The sequence below is a fragment of the Tiliqua scincoides genome, chromosome 1 (assembly GCF_035046505.1).
Source record: "Tiliqua scincoides isolate rTilSci1 chromosome 1, rTilSci1.hap2, whole genome shotgun sequence".
NCBI classification, from domain to species: Eukaryota; Metazoa; Chordata; class Lepidosauria; order Squamata; family Scincidae; genus Tiliqua; species Tiliqua scincoides.
The window spans coordinates 122573730-122593292 of NC_089821.1; the positions used below are offsets into that span (position 1 = coordinate 122573730).

General features: G+C 43.5%; 1 protein-coding gene across 1 annotated transcript in view; it reads left to right on the plus strand.

Moving 5' to 3' along the window:
• The window catches only part of CDK15 (cyclin dependent kinase 15), a 48283-nt gene extending 29842 nt beyond the window's left edge, over window positions 1-18441 (plus strand). The window contains exons 11-13 of the mRNA XM_066637202.1: window positions 3904-3952; window positions 7006-7145; window positions 18332-18441. Of these exons, the coding sequence (XP_066493299.1) occupies window positions 3904-3952; window positions 7006-7145; window positions 18332-18441 (299 nt within the window). The remainder of the gene's footprint in view (window positions 1-3903; window positions 3953-7005; window positions 7146-18331) is intronic.
• The last annotated feature ends 1122 nt before the right edge of the window (window positions 18442-19563 follow it).

A 19563-nucleotide genomic window follows, 5' to 3' on the forward strand; every position in this document is an offset into this window, starting at 1 on the left:
GAATATGATCTTACTTTTGAAACTGGGCGGGGCGTTTGTTTTCAGGGCTAACAAATAACATCATGTGTGTATTTTTAAAAACCTTTTTCCCCTTGATTTTCTTTTACAAATCAAGCATTTTGATTCATGAAAATACTTCGTTTTAAGTTTCAAAGTTTGTTAGAGTATATATTCTTGTCTTATATTAAAGGTCTTGCCTGGTTATCCACTGATTTGACTCACCACTGATACCGAGGTCCATCTTTAAATGCCTTGTAACAAAGAAAAAAAGCACCAAAATCCAATTTCCTACCTTCACACTGTTAAATATAATTTAATTCCAGAAGGCGAATTAATTTGGGGAGCAGGAGGGGCCAGAACCCGGCAGTTATGCCAGATCCTGACCCCCTTCCTGGGCAGTGCAGAGCAGCTCCAGGCTGCTCAGTTCTGCTCAGATCTATACCCATCTTTTGGTGGTGGACATCCAAGTAGACCAATTGGTGCTGCAGCGGCTCTCCCCGGGGTAAGGGGAAGCATTTCCCTTTGCCCCAGGCTGAGCCACTTGCAGCCCAAAACTCACACTGGATACAGGGCAGGCATGCCAGCCTTCCTGTTTCAGCATGTTAGGATTGCACTGTAAGGGCAATAAAGCGAGGTGTCTTCTCAAGGGTCCTAAATATGAGATAGACCCTACATGGTTGTCCGTTTCCCATGCAATCTGCTACACATCTGTACCTGAGGTTTGGTGACATTCTATGTACCATTTCACAACTATATAGATGATTAAGCTACCCTATGAGAACTCACCTCAGGGCAGTTTGGTCATTTTATAGGCTCTCTGGTGCTTAGAATCCGTATATTACCTCCCTTCTAATCCTGTGGAAGGAGTTGACAATATTGAACAATGAGCAATAAGGTATTGCCAATACCCATTCAGGACTTCGTTGACAGACATGCCTTTCACAGACACAGACATACACACCGATACTATCAGCACACCTTGATTCCATTCCAGTGATTATTTACAAATGCCAGAGTTGTTAGATGCTTTTCAGATCAGGAATTTTAAATGTACATATTTAATTCAGCTCTTCCACCCAGTCTGGGAACTTGTTTTTATCACTTATCTCAAATCAGTAGTCACAGTGTCTTTGAGTTCTGGCAGTTACGAAAGAGCTGCTTCAATTATAGTAGAGAGCTCCCAAGTAATCTAGTAGTCACTGTTTTATATACAACTTAACAGTGTAAGTCAAGATGTTTAATGGCACTGGAATTGTAGTGAAAGACATCAGTATGGTAACAACCATCATTAACATTTCTATTAGGCATAATCAAAATTCAATTTCAGTGAAAATTGGGAGAGGAAACAATATTAGGTTTTAATGTAATGATTGAGTTGCCAACTATTTTATTGAGCTAGTCCACCAACAATTTTATCTTTGTCCTTCATCCCCTTGTTTGTTTCCTGAAGGTCCTTATCATATCCTCTTTGAGAACTGTGGGACCCCCACTCCTCTTTTTGCTATATTCAAGGCCAATTCATTAGAGGTCCTTAGGTAATAATATCTGGATGTCCTTAGGTAATAGGTCCTTAGGTAATAATATCTTTATAGTTATTGCATTAGAATGATACCGTGATTCAGTTCAGATATAATCCACTTTTAAATCCTAGATCAGTTTTTAACCAACCTGGCTTAAAGGTTTTCAATAATCGGTCTGGACACAGGAACTGAAAAGAAAGAAAACAGTGCTGTAGGAAAGATACATGCCCTGTTATTACAGGTAGGCAGGAGGCTATAAATAGTAATACAGGCACAGTAATATACGCGGATAGGGAGGCACAAAACCCCTTTTCCTGACTGCTGGAAGTTCCGATCATCTCCTCTTTGAGATGTAGCTATATATTTCCAAGTGTTGTTCACAACAATGAAGGTTAGCAATTGCCTTTTCATTTAATTTAAAGCTGAAATTCTTCTTATCTCAACTTTCAGCTGTTACGTGTGTGATGATTTCACAGAAATGCATAACACACAATGTGCAGCCTGGTTGGGGGGGCTAAAACAGCAGAGAAATGTATAAAGTGTGCTTAGGCAGCTGCACACTAGATTACAGTTATAGGAGAAAACAAGGGTGTTAAGACAGCCCTTCTGGTGATCAGAGGGGGCCCTTTTAACCATGCCACCATTGATGGAGGTGAAGGGAATGGCAGCAAGGAACAGGACCTTCTCAGTGGTGGCACCCTGATTGTTGAATTCCCTCCTCCTAGAATTAAGCTCCCTCCTTGGAGAGTGTTCAGCAGTGCCTTAAGTCCTCTTTATTTAGGACAGTGTTTGATAGCTGACATTATGGGCTGGTATTTTCAACCAAATGCAATTTTAACTGTTTTATGTTATCCTTGGGACTTGCTATGTATTAATTGTTTTTAACATTTTATTATTTTTTTAAATATTGTAAGCTGCCTTGATTACCCTTACCAGGAGAAAAGTGGGAAACAAACAAACAGACAGACAAAAACTTGCTGGGGAGTGGGTCCCATTGAACTCAGTGGGACTTGTTTCTAAATGGACATGCATAGGATTGTGCTGTAAGGCTTTTCTCTACATCAGTTGTGGAAAGTTATACCTCTTTCATGAGATACTGTAAACCAGGGGTGTCAAATTAATTTCATACAGCGGGCCAAATAACACTCATGAAGTCTGCTGAGGGCCAGAAGTGGTTGTTAGGCAGGAAGTGATGTCATTAAACAGATCAAAACCAGAAATAAGTACTCTGTTCTCATGTAGCTTGGCTACATTGGCTACAAATGCCAGAAGAAAAAAATGCACACATCTTGATCCTATTTCAAGATATGGGAGAGCCCAATTATCATGCTGGCTGCCCTTTTAGCAGTGACACCTCAGCATTGCTCAGCAGCTGAGAGCTTGAGGGCCAGATAAAAAGCTTCTGTGGGCCACATCCAGTCCCTGGACCTTACGTTTGACACCCCTGCTGTAAACCAACCAGGAAGTGATAAAATGTAATGTGAGATGCACCACCTTGTGCAATTCTAGCAGATCATGTGAGAATCAAATGGTTGCAACTGTAGTGTGTGTGTATACACATACATCCCTGATGCGTCTCAGATGTGTGTGTGTGTGTGTGTGTGCGCTCTTGTGCATATATCTCAGAGGTATATCTCAGATAAAAGATATATCAGAGAATCAGATACTTGCAACTGTGGTCTGTCTGTCTGTCTGCTCCTGTCTGTCTGAGCTACTCTTATATATATCAGTTACTCTTCATGGTTTCCATTACATTTCCCTGTCTGCCTTGCAGTATTTCATCAGCCCCAACCCTTATTTTCTCAGTCCCTTGCACGCATGCACACACAGAACAGGGTTTGCACATTCTGTTTCAGTGGCAGAATTTGGAGTGACAGGACCACTGCATCCTGGATAACTGTGTCCCAGTCTAATGTGTCCCAATATATGTGTATTTATATTAGATGCACTTTTTATTTTTAAATGCAGAAGTAGAACTTGGGATTCGAGGATTAGCATATATAATATGGGTTTTTTTGCCCAGTTATAGTTTGTTGCCCAGTTATAGTGGGATGCAAATGACAGGGACATATACACACAAAAATCCAGACGCAAATGTCCAGGGATGCCAATGACCAGAATGCATTTGACCAGGACACAATAGTCTAGGATGCAAATATCATACTACCAGAATTTGGGGATTCTGGTTGCTGAATTTTGAATTCACAGACGTATACTTTTCTCTAGGAAATGGCTCAACAGCTCTACAGAATCATATGAGCATCATTGCTGGTATTCAGGATTTATAGTAGCAATGACAGATTCGAAATGAGGAGTTGAAATTACCAGCTCTTGGTTTTCTTTGGTTTTTGTTTAATCTGGTGATTGCATATTAACTTCCCAGAAACGTTCTTCGCCAGTAGGCCTCAGAGGATCCGGCTGATCTGTGACAGGTAAACTACCTATGACAGCGTTATCAAGGCTTCCCTTGGGGTCTGTTTGTTTTTATATGCAAGCTTTTAACTCTAGAATTGGTTCCTTTGAGCTCTAAAGTAGTAGTTAAGCCTACCAAAAAATAAGTAGCGGAAGGAGAAGGCAGCCCATATTTATAGATTTATTCTTACCAGCAGACTATTTGCAGGTCCCTCTTTTGATGAAAGTTGTCAATCAGAAGCAAGATGTCCCTGAGCGTTTGATGAAGTTCCCTCTGCAAAATCAAGCTGAATTACCATCAGTTCTCACTATCCGCTGGGATTAGGTTCCTGAAAACCCCAGCGGATTATGAATCCGTGGATGGTGAACCATTGATCCAATGGGATCAGTGGGGTTAGGGGGAAGGATAGCTCTGCAGCTTTCTGAAAGTCTCTGCTGGCTGCCTGAAGCAAAGACCTTCAGAAGGCTGCAGAGCACTTCAAAATGGCCACACAACTAGCATAGGGTCCTTTAAAATGGTTGTGGGAAGCTTCTGAAGCTTCCCATGGCCATTTCAAAGGGCTCGTGCTAGTCGTGTGTGCCATTTTGAAGTGCTCTGCCATTCTGAAGTGCTTTCCTGCAGCCTTCTGAAGGTCTCAGCTGAAGCCTCTTTAGAAGACTGCAGAGACTGGGGATAGCTAAGAACACTCCGTGAATGGTACAAGGCAAGTGTTAATCCTACTGCCCACAGATAAGCAAATCTGCGGGTAGCAGGAATTGACTGTATATGATAGTTGTTTCTTTATTACCTTGCCTATGTTACCTTACTGAATACTTAACGCTTACTGAATACGTATCTCATCAGATCAATCCTGGGCAGTCCCACTAGGGACAACACAGCATCTCCAACTGCTTGTATTATACAAGTCATAACTGTATTTGAGGAGGTCATTAGTTCCTGAGATCTCTGCTGTAGACTCAGTATTATATTACAAGTCTTTACATTACTAATTACTTTGCGTGGGGAAAAAACCCCAAAAATGTGACAGGGAAGACTGAGCTAAGTGAGGGAGCCCTTAGACTTGCCCTCCCCCCCCCACATCAAAAGCATCCTCTGATATTTTCAAGCTTTCTTTCCATGCCCCTCCTAGCTGCTTAGGACATGAAAACCCTCACTAGCATGAGACCATACTGCTGGGCCTGAGATCCAGGGCCATCTGTTTTTCTCATGCCCACCCATATACTTTCAGGTTTGCAATACTGTAGAATAAAGTAGAATATACTGTAGAATATAGAGAATACTGTAGAATATACTGAAGAATAAAACTAGCTGCAATTTCTACTAGTTGCTATCCATTGCACAAATACATCTGTGCGCACACAGCACCTAAACTTTTCTGCTTCCTTCTGAAGTGAGGAAGGCATCCTGCTTTGGGACATCCTTAACTGGGGTATAAGTGGCTATGGTGGGGGACTTGGCCATACCAAGCTGACCTTCTTAGGCCATTGTATTCACTTGACAAATGAATAGATTTTCATCCCCATCCCTGCCAATGATGCTGCTCAAAGAGTTCAGCATCTTTCTTGCTACTTTGCCAGTTCCATTGTGGTTATAGCATCATGGTTACAAATTCTGAGAAGCACATTGTGATTTGCCACATAAGTACAAGTCTGCATCTCCTGTGCAGATATATGTTATGTTACTCATATCTTGCAGTTGCGTCGGAAGGATAGAATTCCGCCTGCAGTTCTATGCCTTTAGCAGCTTTCCTACTTCTCTCGCCCTCCTTCCCATCTCATTCCCACCAGAAAAGTGCAGGCAGCTGATGACACTCAAGCTCTGAGCCCAGTGTTGTGTGTGTGTGTGTTTGTGTTGGGCCTGGAGCTGGAGAATGAAAGTGAGCAGCTCCCCCAGTACTGTGATGTCATTTGGAAGGGAATTGCCAGCTGGGGTGGGCGTGAGGAGAAACACAGCAGGCTGGGCTCTAATGGGCCACCTGGCATTTTGAACAAACAAGCAAATTAAAAGCTGTAAAACTCAAGCACTGTTTTTGTTTACATGCTTGCTTGCTTGTTTTCTCTTCATCTGCTTCACTTCCTAGTCTCCAAGCTGCCATGTTCTCCAGAAGCCAGCCACTTGGCATTGGGGTTTGCCAGACATAGTTGAAGGAGGAGGGAAAAAGCACACATTTTCTATGTGAACATGCTTGACATCAGGGGCCCACTACCTTAAAGGCTACTTGGGAGGCAACCAATTTTCCCAATTTTTTTTTTACAAAATGCAATGTGATTTCCAGTCCATGGAGCTTCCTGAAGGACTTTCTTCATGTTTCTGATGAAGTGATGGAAGGATGCTTAAAAAACAAATGTTTGTAATTACACAATGAAGAGTTGGCAAAGTGAAATGAATGTGTCAGGAGGCGGGGCCAGGACCTGGCAGCTACGCTGGATCCTGACCCCACTCCCAGGCACCCCAGGGCAGTCCTAGGCTGCTTGGATTTGCACCACCTCGTCAGGTGGCACAGATCTGAGCAGACCCATGAGGCTGCTGCAGCACAAGACGGGTTAAAGGGAAACATTTAACCTTGCCCCAGGCTGGCCTGCAATCAGCCCTAAACTTGCGCTGGATACAGTGCAGGCCCACCAGCAGTGCAGGCCCCTGCGCTGGAACAGGTAAGCCAAGAGGCTTGCACTGTATCCACTGCAGGATAGGGGCCCAAAGCAGCTCAGTCAGAGGCAAGGGAAAACTTTTCCCTTTACCTCCTGATAAGGCACCTTTGCCCCTATGGGTCTCCACGGACTTGCGCCACCTCCTTGAAGCCGCTCCAAACTCCCCGGGAACGGGGGTTGGGATCCAGCATAAGTGCCTCCTGCTCCCCACCCACCCACCTGCCTGCCCCCGGAGCCACCCATCGCCCGTCCTCCCTTTACAGCATGTTTGCAACCCTCCTGCAACTTTGTGGCCTAGGTGTTATCACCCCCTAAACTGTTTTCTCTCTGTACATGTTTTGTACATGTTTTGTCTCTCTATACAACTTACATTTGTGGCTCCAAGTCTTATTGCAGTGCTGTGATCATTCTTCTTGTTTCCTAGACTAAGCCAAAAATCTGAGGCAGAAGATTTGGCAGCAAGAATGTTAAAGGTTTGTCCACGGGACAGGATCTCTGCACAGGAGGCACTTGTTCATCACTTCTTCAACTCTTTGCCCTCTCAGCTCTACCAGCTTTCGGATGGTAGGTCATTTCTTTTTCCAACTGCAGCTACAAGGGGATCACAACCAGTATTCCCTTAGGCTGCTGTATGGCAGCTTGCTGCCATTTTCAGGCACACAGTGATGACATCACACGTTTTTGGCAGACTTCTGAGAATGCTGAGCTGTAAGCTGTGTGGAGCTTAGCTTCCCAGGGCATTGAGCCGCTCAGCTGCATGGCTTAAAGGGAAAAATGATCATAGCACCCTTATTAGTTCCTGAATTATTATTATTATTTTTTTTGTAGTGAAGACATTCCAAAGAAAACACACATAGGAACATAGGAAGTTGCCTTATACTATACCAGCACATTGGTTCATCTAGCTCAGTATTGTATACACTGATTGGCAATGCCTGTTTACACATATGCAGAGTGCTTACAAGGTACAAGCCAAGACACTCCAGAAGCAAAAAGGCACACAAGCTCCTAGAAGCCACACATTTCAGCTACTAGATCAGTGATTTTCAACCTTTTTTTATCTCACAGTACACTGATAAGGTACTAAATTTGTTAAGGCACACTATCATTTTTTTTTACAATTGACAAGGATGCCATGCTGTTGGTGGGGGGCTCACATCCCCCAATGGCCCTACTAATAAATGACCCTCCCCCAGGTTCCCATGGCACACCTGCAGACCATTCATGGCACACCAGTGTGCCACGGCACAGTGTTTGAAAATGGCTGTACTTGGTATTGACATGTGGAAAACTTCCAGGTATCTCTATCTTTCGTGAAAGCAGCGTTTTCAAAAGATATCTTAGTTAGCCTCAGAATATGCTGCAAAACTGAGAGCCTGTTCAAATGTGTCACCTTCCATGCAACTATATGACCGTAGGATATATCCAGGCATTTAAAAATCTCCCAGCATCTGGAAAGCTCTCATGTCAAGAGAAACCTAGCCTTCTCATACAGAACCGTATGCAAACAGACCAAAGGGAAATTATTTGTTCATGATAGCAAATCCCTAGAATGCACTGAGGTGTTCCAGAGATAGGGCATACATTACCACTAGGTGACCCTGTGTTCCTCTACTCAGCAGGTCCACTTGCTTATGTTATGTGCTGAGCAACAGAAGTGTATAGGAGGCAGAAGGAACAGGGAGGTGTCTGGAGTTGTGAAGCCCCACATCATGGTCTTTGAAAGTTCCACTCCAGATCTCTTCTGGTTTCTAAAGCTTAAGCAGTCACAGCCTTTCATGTCTGGCAATGTCTACACGCTGTCCTCCATAAGAAACACATTTAAAGCTGTATTCCTCAAAGTGGCTACAACAGCCCTTGCAAGGAAACCAAGTTCTTACAGGTTTTAAGCTTTCCTGGTTACCAGACCCAGTGGGTAGGGGCAGTGAACAAGAACTTTTCTTAAACTAACAGCCCAATCCTATGCATGTCTACTCAAAAGTAAGTCCCATTGCAGTCAATGGGGCTTGCTCCCAGGTAAGTGTGGATAGGATTGCAGCCTAAGAGCCCAATCCTATGCATTTCTACTCAAAAGCAAGTCACATTAGAGTCAATGAGGCTTACTCCTAGGTAAGTGTGGATAGGATTGCAGCCTACGTTGCCAAATTTTTGGAAACATCACTGTTGATTTTGAGCTATGTCACAAGCACTACAGATGCTATCAGTCCATCTCTGCTGATGTCCTACCCCTCCCCCGCAGAAATATTTGGGACCAAACTAGATGTGATGGCAGTAGATCCATGTGTGTGAACCCAAATCTGCCTTTCTTGTATAGAAGTGGGGGTAGGGTCTAATTTGCACAGCAAAAGAAGTTGCATGGGTGCTAAGCCCCGCCCCACCTGTGGCTTGCTTGTGGAGCAACAGAGAGAGCACCTTCTAATTTGCACAGCAAAAGGAGGTGCATGGGTGCTAAGCCCCGCCCCACCTGTGGCTTGCTTGTGGAGCAACAGAGAGAGCACCTTCTCCCAGATGCTTTTGTCCCCAGGGAAGCACTCAGAAGTGAGTTTGGCTGGGAGAAAAGCACTTGGGGGAGAGGGGCTGCAGAGAGAGAGAGAGACAGAGAGGCAGCAGGCAGGGCAGGGTTCTGCCTTTTCACTCTGACTCCATTTTTGTTATAAGAATCACCCTCCCTACCTCCAACCTTTCTACATGCTTGGGGCAGATCTAGGTTCAACCCACACATCTGCTGTGGTCACTTTCTAGTTTGGCCCTCAGTATGCTTTTGTTGAGTTGGGAGAGTGAGAACGAGACCTGCATTCCTTTTCTGCCCAGCCAGCCACAGAGCACAAATCTACTTTGACACTTGTAGAAATCTGAAAAGATGGAATCTCGCAGGAGCCTGCCTCTGCTGGGGGATGGGGAGGCGGAGGCGGAGGGGAGGGCTCATAGCAGGAGGGGAGTTGACTTTTCTTTATACATATAGGTTTTTTTCCATGCCGAGTTTAAATTATGCCTGATAAAAGGAGTTTCGTGGATGTTTCAGTTCTTTCAAACCCTCCTGGCTTCCTCCCAATTAAATGAGGTTTGTCAAAGCCACAGGGCTCTGCTGCTGCCTGAGAGGCAGACAAGCACTTCCTGCAGTGACATCTCAAATCCCTGAGGGAGGAGATGAAAGTGCCCATGCCAAAAGACAGGAAAAGAAGGAGTGAGAGAGTGTGGAAAAAAAAACAGGTACAGAGACAGAGAGGCAGAAGGAGAAAGGTGGGGAGGGAAGACAGGCAACAGATTGGCACACAACCTGTCACTCTCCAGGACAAGATTGATCATTTCCATATGAGGAATGTATTCTCAGTCCCTTGGGTGGGTATATTAGCATGTTTTGACAATGGCTGAGATTTCACCCCTTTGCAGTCCACGGGGCTTCAGTGGGCAGGCAACAGCATGGTGTGATCATGGCAACCACTGTTTTGGGAAGCAAATCAAAGTCTTTCCTGCAGAAATGGCTACCATTTCTGATTCAGCAAGCTCATATTCATGAGTGAGTCATTAGAGCTACAATGAAAGAAATAGGATAGGCAATTTCAAAACAATTCCCAGCATATCTGTCTCTGCTTTCACAATCGGTTTAAGACTTTTGGGCTCCAGTGTCACTGCTGTTAATTTAATTTAATTATGTCAGTTTGGAATTCTGGGCGCGAAGATAAGACAGACTCATCAGCCGACACTGTGCCAACTGCAGTCTAGGATGTCAGCGATTAATGTCTATATTCCCAAGAATCATTTTGAAGAAGGTGGGGGGCAAAAAAATGAGATGTAGATAAGAATGGGGGGAAAGAATGTTTTGGATTGCAAGGACATGGAAGAGAAGCAAAAGCACAACAAGTGTTTCTATAAGAGGATCCCCCCCCAGTTCTTATAAAATGATAATGACAAGAGACACTCTCATAAATTGCCTCAGAGCAGTGGTTCTCACACATTTAGCACCGTGACTCACTTTTTAGAATGAGAATCTTTCAGGACCCACTGGAAGTGATGTCATGACCAGAAGTGACATCATCAAGCAGGAAAATTTTTAACAATCTCAGGCTGCAATCCTACCCACACTTACCCAGAAGTAAGTCACATTGACTTTCATTGTTAAAAGAATATACGTAGTAGCTTTTTAAAAGTACAGGTCTGTAACATTTCCCCAAATGCAGTCACACGCCATGGGAACATCAAGTCTAATATATTAAAAATAAAATACTGAAATGAATGGGGCCCCACCTGAAATTGGCTTGCGTCCCACCTCATGGGTCCCAACCCACACTTTGAGAAACACTGCCTCAGATAATTTGAAGCCAGAGCAGATTCTCCAGAGGTTATTTTCCAGGGGAATAAAGGCTATTCAGGGGATGGTCACTTCAAAGGTGAATGCTCTTAACATTTTTGAAATTATTATTAAAAAGCAGGTGCTAGCTACATGTGGATATGGATTAGAGCCAGAGCAAAGGAGGTAATTTCTCCTCATTCAGTGAAAACATGCTAGGAGGTCCGTAGAAAGAATTCATTAGTGTACTTTCTCCCCCTGTCAATTACTTCCTTCCGATTTTGATAAATTGATATTTTAATCTTTATATTTTCTGTTTTTGGCTAACCACTCCTTGACCGTTTGAGATGTGAGAAGTTATGACCTGAACACATTGTGAAGCATGTTCATACAGTGCTATGCAACACTGTCTTAGATAGTTGGAAAAACAGTTGTGTTGATGTCAGTGCATAGCCAATTATTATAGGATTCTGTCAAGAACCTGCTATAGGTTAGACTAGAGCAGGGGTCTCGAAACTTTTCAGTATGAGGGCTGCATCAGAGCCACACTGTATATTTTGTACATTTTGGGGGGCCGAAACATGTCAGTTTTATAAATGAGTGAATGAAATTTAAATGGATCAATAAGTTTTACTTGAATCTTTTTTTGTAATCAGAAATAATTGCATGCTTAAAGTGAGAAATGATATATAATGAGTAAAAATGTTAAACATTAGCAAATGCTCTGACAAAAAGTAAGTTGCTGAGAGCTGGATATGGCCCCTAGGCCACAGTTTGGAGACCCCTGGACTAGAGTACTATTACTATAATCAGCAGTTAATATTTCAGTGGGTACTGAATTTGGGCATCCAACTTGTATTTGATATTCAGAAATCCAGAGGGCATCTATAATTTGGGAGCTATATTAATGATGTTTCTCAAATGGGATATCTTTGTATCCTTTCAATATGTGACCTTATTGCAAGGGTGATCTGTACATAGGCATCTGTATGGCCTCCAGGATTGGGTCCCCATGTGTAAAGGGAAAAAAGAACCTGCATATTCTGTGCTCCTTTAAATACTTGTGTGCTGCTGAACTGCAGGTGTGCAGGGTTGGATCCAGTGGTGTCTTTGCATGAACAGAAGGCATTCCTGCTCACAGATCTCAAGAAACCTCAAATTTCCACAGGTTCCCTCTTCAAGCTACAACCCCATGCCACATCCCATGCTGTTCCTGATAGTCCTCTCCACCCTGATCTTCAGGAGTAACTTTTTAGGTGCATAGGAGGCTAGAGCAGGAAGAGGAAAGTGAGGAAACCCTGTTCCATGGGAGGAACCCTGCTCACAGTTCTTATGATCACGTCTATATCACACTCACGTCTGACAGCACTGACCATCTGCTTAGGGCAGCAGTTTTCAACCTTTTTCATCTCTCGGCACACTGACAAGGCACTAAAATTGCCAAGGCTCACCATCAGTGTTTTGACAATTGACAGGGTACACCATGCTGCTTTTGGGGAATCACATCCCCCAATGTCCCTACTAATAAGCAACCCTCCTCCAACCCCCCATGGCACATCTGTGGACCATTTGTGGGACACCAGTGTGCCATGGCACACTGGTTGAAAATTTCTGGTTTAAGGGCTTTTAGGTCTGATTTTCAGTCACTTCTCTTCCTGCCAGGTGAGCAGTGCTGATTAATGCAGAGAGTGCTAGCAGTCTGCTCAGGCAAAGTACGTGCAGCTGAGTGCTGTATATATGGATCCTTCCATCATGCCAGGGTAAAACATCTGTTTTCTTTTCATGAAGCCCTCTCATATCCACCTGGCTTAAAAAATACAGGTTTTTTTCCAGTCAATAAATAGTCAAATGCAAGACCAGAAACTTATTTTGGCACTGGCCAGTCACCACTGCATATTGATATTCTCAGCATGAACACTGAAAATATTCATTCTGAATGTACATGAATACATTCAACACTGAATGCATTCATTCACTGTCTTGGCCCATTTTAACCATATACAGATGGAGCCTGTTTATCAGTGGATTTTATATCTGCGGATTTGGCTCAAAGCTGGTCTCCCTGACCCGCACTGAGCCAGACTCAATCCCACCTGAATCCTCTGAAGGTGAATGGAGCTGTGCTCCAGTCACTGCCAGAGGGCTTTCTGAAGCCCGCAGAGGCCCTGCATATCAACCTGCAGCCTATGTGAGCTTTAGAACGGCCTAAAAGGCCAGAAAAACTAGACAAATGGGAAGTTGCATTTTTTTTTTTTGCCTTTTAGGCCATTCTGAAGCCTGCGCAGACCACCGGCAGACACATGCGATCTCTGTGGGCTTCCTAAAGTCCTCCAGAGGTGACTGGAGTGCAGCTCTGGCTGCCTTCAGAGACTTTAAAGAGGCTGAAATCACAGATAACGGTTTCCACAGTTTTTGGTATCTGTGGCAGGGAGGAGGGTACGATTCCTTGTAGATACCAAGGCTCCACTTGTATTTTATAAGAGAAAGAGTTCTTATCATTCTTGTATATTTATAATGCATTCTTTCCCTACGGTTCAGGCATAGTTACACCATTTGACATATTTATTTTTCTTCTGTTCTTCCTTCAGGGAGCTCAGGGCAACCTTTCATGGTCCCTCTCCCCTCCCCATTTTATTTGCTCAACAGTGCAGTGAGGTATGTTAGATCGGCTCCATGGTGGTGGAGAACTGAACTGAGACCTCTCCAAGCAAAGGTCAACGCACAATCCAGTACGCCATACTTGTTCATTTATAATTTATTTATAATTACAACTCTCTGTAAGGCTGATCGTGGCCAGATCAGCCGTGAAGCAACATAATGAGGTTTGCTTCAATAGTGGATGGTGGAGGGAGTAAGAGGGTGCTGGTTGTAGATTCAAGGTGCAGTTCACCTTCTGCTGCCTCCCTCCAGCCCATCATAGATGGGAGCTGCATTGATCTGCTCCCTGTTTGCTAAAGAGAGTGAGAATCAGACCATCCTTTTCCTTTTCTACGCTCCATCCTTGCAAAGGGTTTAGCCCATTTTTGCCCAGCCCAAGGTGTACACATTTGATCCCTGTTGTGTATACGCAACGTTGGGCAGAAATTGCTTAAAGGGAATGTGTCCCTTTAAACTTTAAACCTAATCCAAGGATAAAGTGCAGCAAGGAGGATCAAAGCTTTTGGGGTGGGAATATGTATGCACACACTCCAGGTGAAGACAACAGTGGCAAGTAAGGGGTGACCTTGGGCAGCAGGCCCAATTGAGACTATTCGCTACCTTTTCTTATATTACATATAAATGAAAGACAAGAGCACAGGAAAAGTTACTTCCAATTAATAGCTCCAGATCAAATTCCAGTATCATACTGAGAGGGCCACTCCAGCATATGATCGTCCCAAGGTTCCATGGATACCTCCCACCCTTTTTGGGCAGCTTCCTAAACTATTATTAAATATCCATATCAGAATTCAGCTGACCTCAGATGGTCTGTTCTACTGGAGAAGCTGACTCTGATACGGTATTTCCTCAAGTAAAGATAAGGTAAAACACCAAATACAGTAAACTGTGGCTATAAGCGGCAACTGTTGATAATATGTGCCTTGGAAGCAGCTTTCTTAGGTTCTTGATTGGGTGCTTGCTACATTAATTTGCAGCAAAAAATGTTTAACTTAAGTCACAGTGTTTGAACTTTTTCTGATGTTCAGATTTCATGATTTTGGAGTTGTGATTGACTGTGAAACAGCAACTTCCCATACCTCGTTCTCAAGTGGCCCTACATGTTATTCTTACAGAGGGGCTTGGCTTCTCTGCAGCAAGCATCTCTTCTTCTTCTTCTTCTTCCATGTGTCATTCATGACACACTCCCACCCTTGGCGGGAGTATTTCTCATCTTGTTGATAGTCAATTGCTGGTTCTTAGATCTTACTAAAAGTATATGAGTCACATTTTCTTTGGTGCTGCCTGTTGAAGCCTCCAGTAGGAAGTTTGCTCTCTCCAGAGGAGCTTATGTGGCAGCTAATTTAATGCAATTAGCTCTATGAATTCTGGCTTTTAAATAGTTTCCCCATCCCTACTTCTTGTTGTGAGGGGCTAGTAGGGGCAGGGACAGCAGTGGTGACTGTACCATGTAACCCAACTCTGACAGAGTTCATTCAAAGGGGCACAGGCCCTTGTTAGAGGAAGCAAACATTCTTGCTTGACCTTTCTCATACACTTTTCTGCATGGCAGTGTGCAAATATGTGACCCTGTCCCACTTCTTGCATATAACAGCATTGGGGATTATCTGTTTGCTCACTTGGTGTGATACTGATGATGCTCAAAGCAGGTGAGAACCTTTCAAATCAAATCTTGTGCATACCCCTGAGCTTCCTCTCTTGGGGTCCTTAATGCATACTCACCTGACCTCCTTTTACTTTGATCTGCGATCTAGAAGATCCCCCAAAGAGTTTTTTCTTAGGCATTTTCATAAATGGGGTTTAAACTGTTCATTTGGTCTATAATGAGAATACAGTATATGACTTACATTAGCTGAAAGCTACTTTTGATTTGGCATCTGTCTGCATTAACAGTGGTGTATCTTGCAAGTCAAACAAGACCTCAAGGACACTTTGTAGCTTCTCTTGTAAACACATTCTTATGCTTGGGGAAAGCTCAGAATGATTTTTTCATGGAGGTGAAGTATCATACTTTAACAAAATGTGAGGCTTCCTCACTCCAACTCTAGACAATTGTAGGGGGAAGAATCACACAAGTTTAAAATGGAAGTTTACAAAGTGTCTTCTAACCAATAGCATACTTAATAATAATGGTGGTGGTGGTGGTGGTGGTGGTTGTTATTAATAACAGTATTTATATACCGCTTTTCAACTAAAAGTTCACAAAGCGGTTTACAGAGAAAAATCAAACAACTAATGGCTCCCTGTCCCAAAAGGGCTCACAATCTAAAAAGATGCAAAAAGAACACCAGCAGAGCAAGGGTTCTCAACTGGTGGTACACTGGGCGGTGTTGGATGGTACGCAAGCACCAGCTGCCCAGCAGCGAGACCACAATGGGAGCTTCAAACTGCAGTAGGAGATTGAGCCCAGTCCTATAAAGGTCTGCTCAGAAGTAAGTCCCATTTGAGTCAGTGGGGCTCACTTCCAGGAAAGTGTGGAGAAGATTGTAGCCTCTGCCTGGTGGGCAGTTTTCATGTGCTTGAAAGAGCCCTCCTGCCCACCCTGAGCCTCTCACCACCACTGGAAGCTCCTATTGCATTCTCCAAACCTGGAAGTAATGAGAGATTATGTCATTGCTGCTTGTTTCTGGTGGTACTTCTGTAGAGAGCATCAGAGCAAGTAGTACATCAGGAGAGCAGTGTTGAAAAACTCTGCTTTAGAGTGTCCAAAGCATTTCACGTACATTCATTCAATAATCTTTATAATGAATCTGCAAAGTAGGCTTTTATTATTATACTACCTTATCATTGGGGGGGGGGGTGGCTCAGGCCAAGTGAGAGGAGCCTACCTAGGTCCACTTGTGATGGCAGAATAACACAGTACTGGCATAGAGTGTGGAGTGGGGGAGAGAAGCTTCTTCACTCTTTTCCTGCATGCCATATTCCTGCCATAAGTCCTGCCTCTCAAGCTGCTTTACTCTCACTGGGGGAAAAGCTATGGGTGATGATACCCACTGGAAATAAAAGCAAGGGCATAAAAGCTGGAGGGGAATTTTCAGGGGAATATTAGCATGAGAAGACAGGACTAAGAAATTCTTCTCTCTGGGCACTGGTTTTCCACTTCAAGCTACAGCCTCAGCAGCAAAATCTATTTGTAAAAAGAGTCCTGGGGAACTCCTCAGAACATGCAAGTTCAATCCTATATTCAAGGCAGAGAGACCAGATTTGAACTGAAGCCCTCAAGAGTCCAGTTTTTAGCCACTGATGCTGCACAGTCGTAACTTTATTTATTTATACCCATTTATACCCTGCCTTTCTCCCCAAAAGGACCCAATCACAAAAGAGAATGGAGCTGATTGAATTGCTTGCTGTCAGTAATGTTGGGGCGCAGAGAGCCCTGGAGGTACTCTCCATGTAGAGATGGGCCCTGACGTGATCTCTGTATCTGAGGAGTGAAACAGAGCAGAGGAATAAAATGGGACCTGGAATTGAGATGCAGAGGGAAGGTTTCACAGGCTACAAGTGTTACAGAGTTAAAACTGGAGACTGTGACAAGCAAGCGTCCGCAAACCGAGGAACTCAATTAGTCTGAAAGACAACTATCTCATTATCTTTCCCCCAAAATGCTCTAAATATGTACGAATATAAAAATTTAAAACAAACTCTCTCGCTCTCTCTATTGACTGTCTGGATGATGGCATTTCCCTTCTCGCTTTCTTTAAACATCCACTTTCATATTTATTTATTCTAAGTGCAAAGCAGCTGCGATAATTAGACTGTCAGATTCAGTAAGTTAATGAGGAGTCAGTGGAGTGGAAGCGTTTGCATTTGTTAAGATTGCCTAAGAAGAGAAGCACCATGCCTTCCTTTCACTCTGCCTTTTTGTCTCTCTCTCTTGCTCTCCCCCCTCCTCCTCTGCTGGGTGGGAAGAAGAGAGCTTGGCAGCACATAGAAAGATTTGAATCCTTTTGATTAGCAGCCTGCATTCCCACTACTGTTATGCCAGATTATTATTTTTTTTTTTCTGGGGCTCCTGGCATTTTAAAAAGAGAATTTCCAGATAAGAATTCTACAAGGACAGGAGTCTGAATCCCAACTTTATGGCTCTATTCCACATCTGCCCCTCCCAATACATATATACTGTACAGATACACATACAAGTCACGAAGGAAACTTGTGAAACTTTCTGGGCTACTTGATGTTACACTATTAGAAAATACTAGTGGAAGATCCTTCCTCGTGTCTTTAAAAAACAAAGTTGCCCAAAGGAAAATTATTTTATTATGATGATCCTTCACTGAAACATACACTGAAAAAGTGCAACCAGGATCCTTTGGGCAGTTTTGTATGTTACAAAAACTGCTGACAAGTGAAAACATGAGTGTCTAGGTAAGCCCCTCAGAAGACTTTGCATAGAGAGCACTTATTGCAGTCTCCTGTGGGATGTTTGAAAGAGATGGTGAACGCAATTCATCAATAGATCGGTTGGATAGAGTCCGTTTCAAAGGTAGCTTCCACTATGCAAAGGGTCATGGAATAGCCACTGTTTTTTCATCATAACACAAACTGTTCAGAACTAATGATTTCCACTTTTCTTGATGCTGATGTTGTGGTTCTTCAAAGAGCTTGGGTTCATACACGTTCAGCAAACGTGTCGTCGTTGCCGTCGCGCCCCCCCCCCCCCCGTCTTCAAGTGTCCTCACACAGAAGCAGGTTTCATCCAAAAACAGATGTTGGTTAATATTGCAGGTACGTCTGCTCTGATACATCTTTTCCTGTGCTGCCAAACCAATGCTGATACTTGCGTGTCTTGGTTTCTTCATAGCCCAATCCATGTTCACAGTCCCTGGAGTGAAACTGAAACCGGAAATGTGTGACCTCTTTGCTCCATATAAGAAGGGCCATCACCAGACAAGCTCTAGCAAGTTTTGGTGAAAAGAACAAAGGTATCATAGGCTTATATTTTGGTCAGGATGGAAACAACTGTAATACATCATTTCTACTTGAAAGATACCTCCGTGTTTTAAGGAGTCTGGACTTGCCTTCAAAGCATAACATCTACTGTAGAAAGAAACAAAACTATGCATGGACACATGTAGAAGGAACAAGCTTTTCACTTGCCATTTCAGAATTTGGTGCAAAATTAATACAACCTCACCCACTCCCAATCCCATGCTCCCCAAACAACATGAAAAAATCAGCACAATGGTGCTACAGATCTTGCTTTACTTTCTATACTGTTGCTCCTAACGCACAGTCCTATTAACATGTACAGACTCATCATGTTCAGGCCTTGCAGTTCCAATTTCCTTATTATAGGCCTGGCCCTTTCTGAACTAAAAGTCATAACAGCCACTAGTACTGCTGCTGCAGTGCAAAGAGAAGTGGGGTGGATACTCTGTTAATTCTATGAACTATGACCTGCATCATTACCTGAAAAAAGTTTGGCCCCTGTTTAATACTGAGCTGAGCTGCAATTACCCTCCACTACCATTGTCCCACTGCTTAGAAGACCAGAGTGATGATGGAAGTGACACCAGAGGAATGGCCTTGCAGGAGGAAAGACTTTTGCTGAAGTTCTTGCCTGGAGCCCAGAAGACCCGGAAGTTGGCCCAGTAGCAGCTCCACAGCTCCTAATGATGTCTGGGTTCTTGTGCTAGCTGGGAATTGTCACAAGAATATTGCTCCTCGGATGTTAGAGGTAACATGGTCAGGTAGAGCATTATCCCTACTGGATGCTGCAGAAATCAGTACGGCAGAAGCCACTGCACAGCAGCTGCTACAGCAGGGGACAGGATTAGGCTGCATTTGTTTCAGTTAAGCAAAACAAAGGTGTTGGGTTTAAAAAAAAACAACAACACCATTTGTTGTCATGAAAATAATTGACATAAGTTTGCATGGGTTTATAATTAGTGAAACTCTGATACTTAATTGATTGTGATAAATGTACGCCATTGTAGCTACTAGCAGAATCTGGCACAGAAAGATTTGACTTCCCCCTTCAAATGGATGCCTCGACAGTAAAAGAGGAAATGGTGCAGATGTCTTGAGTTGTCT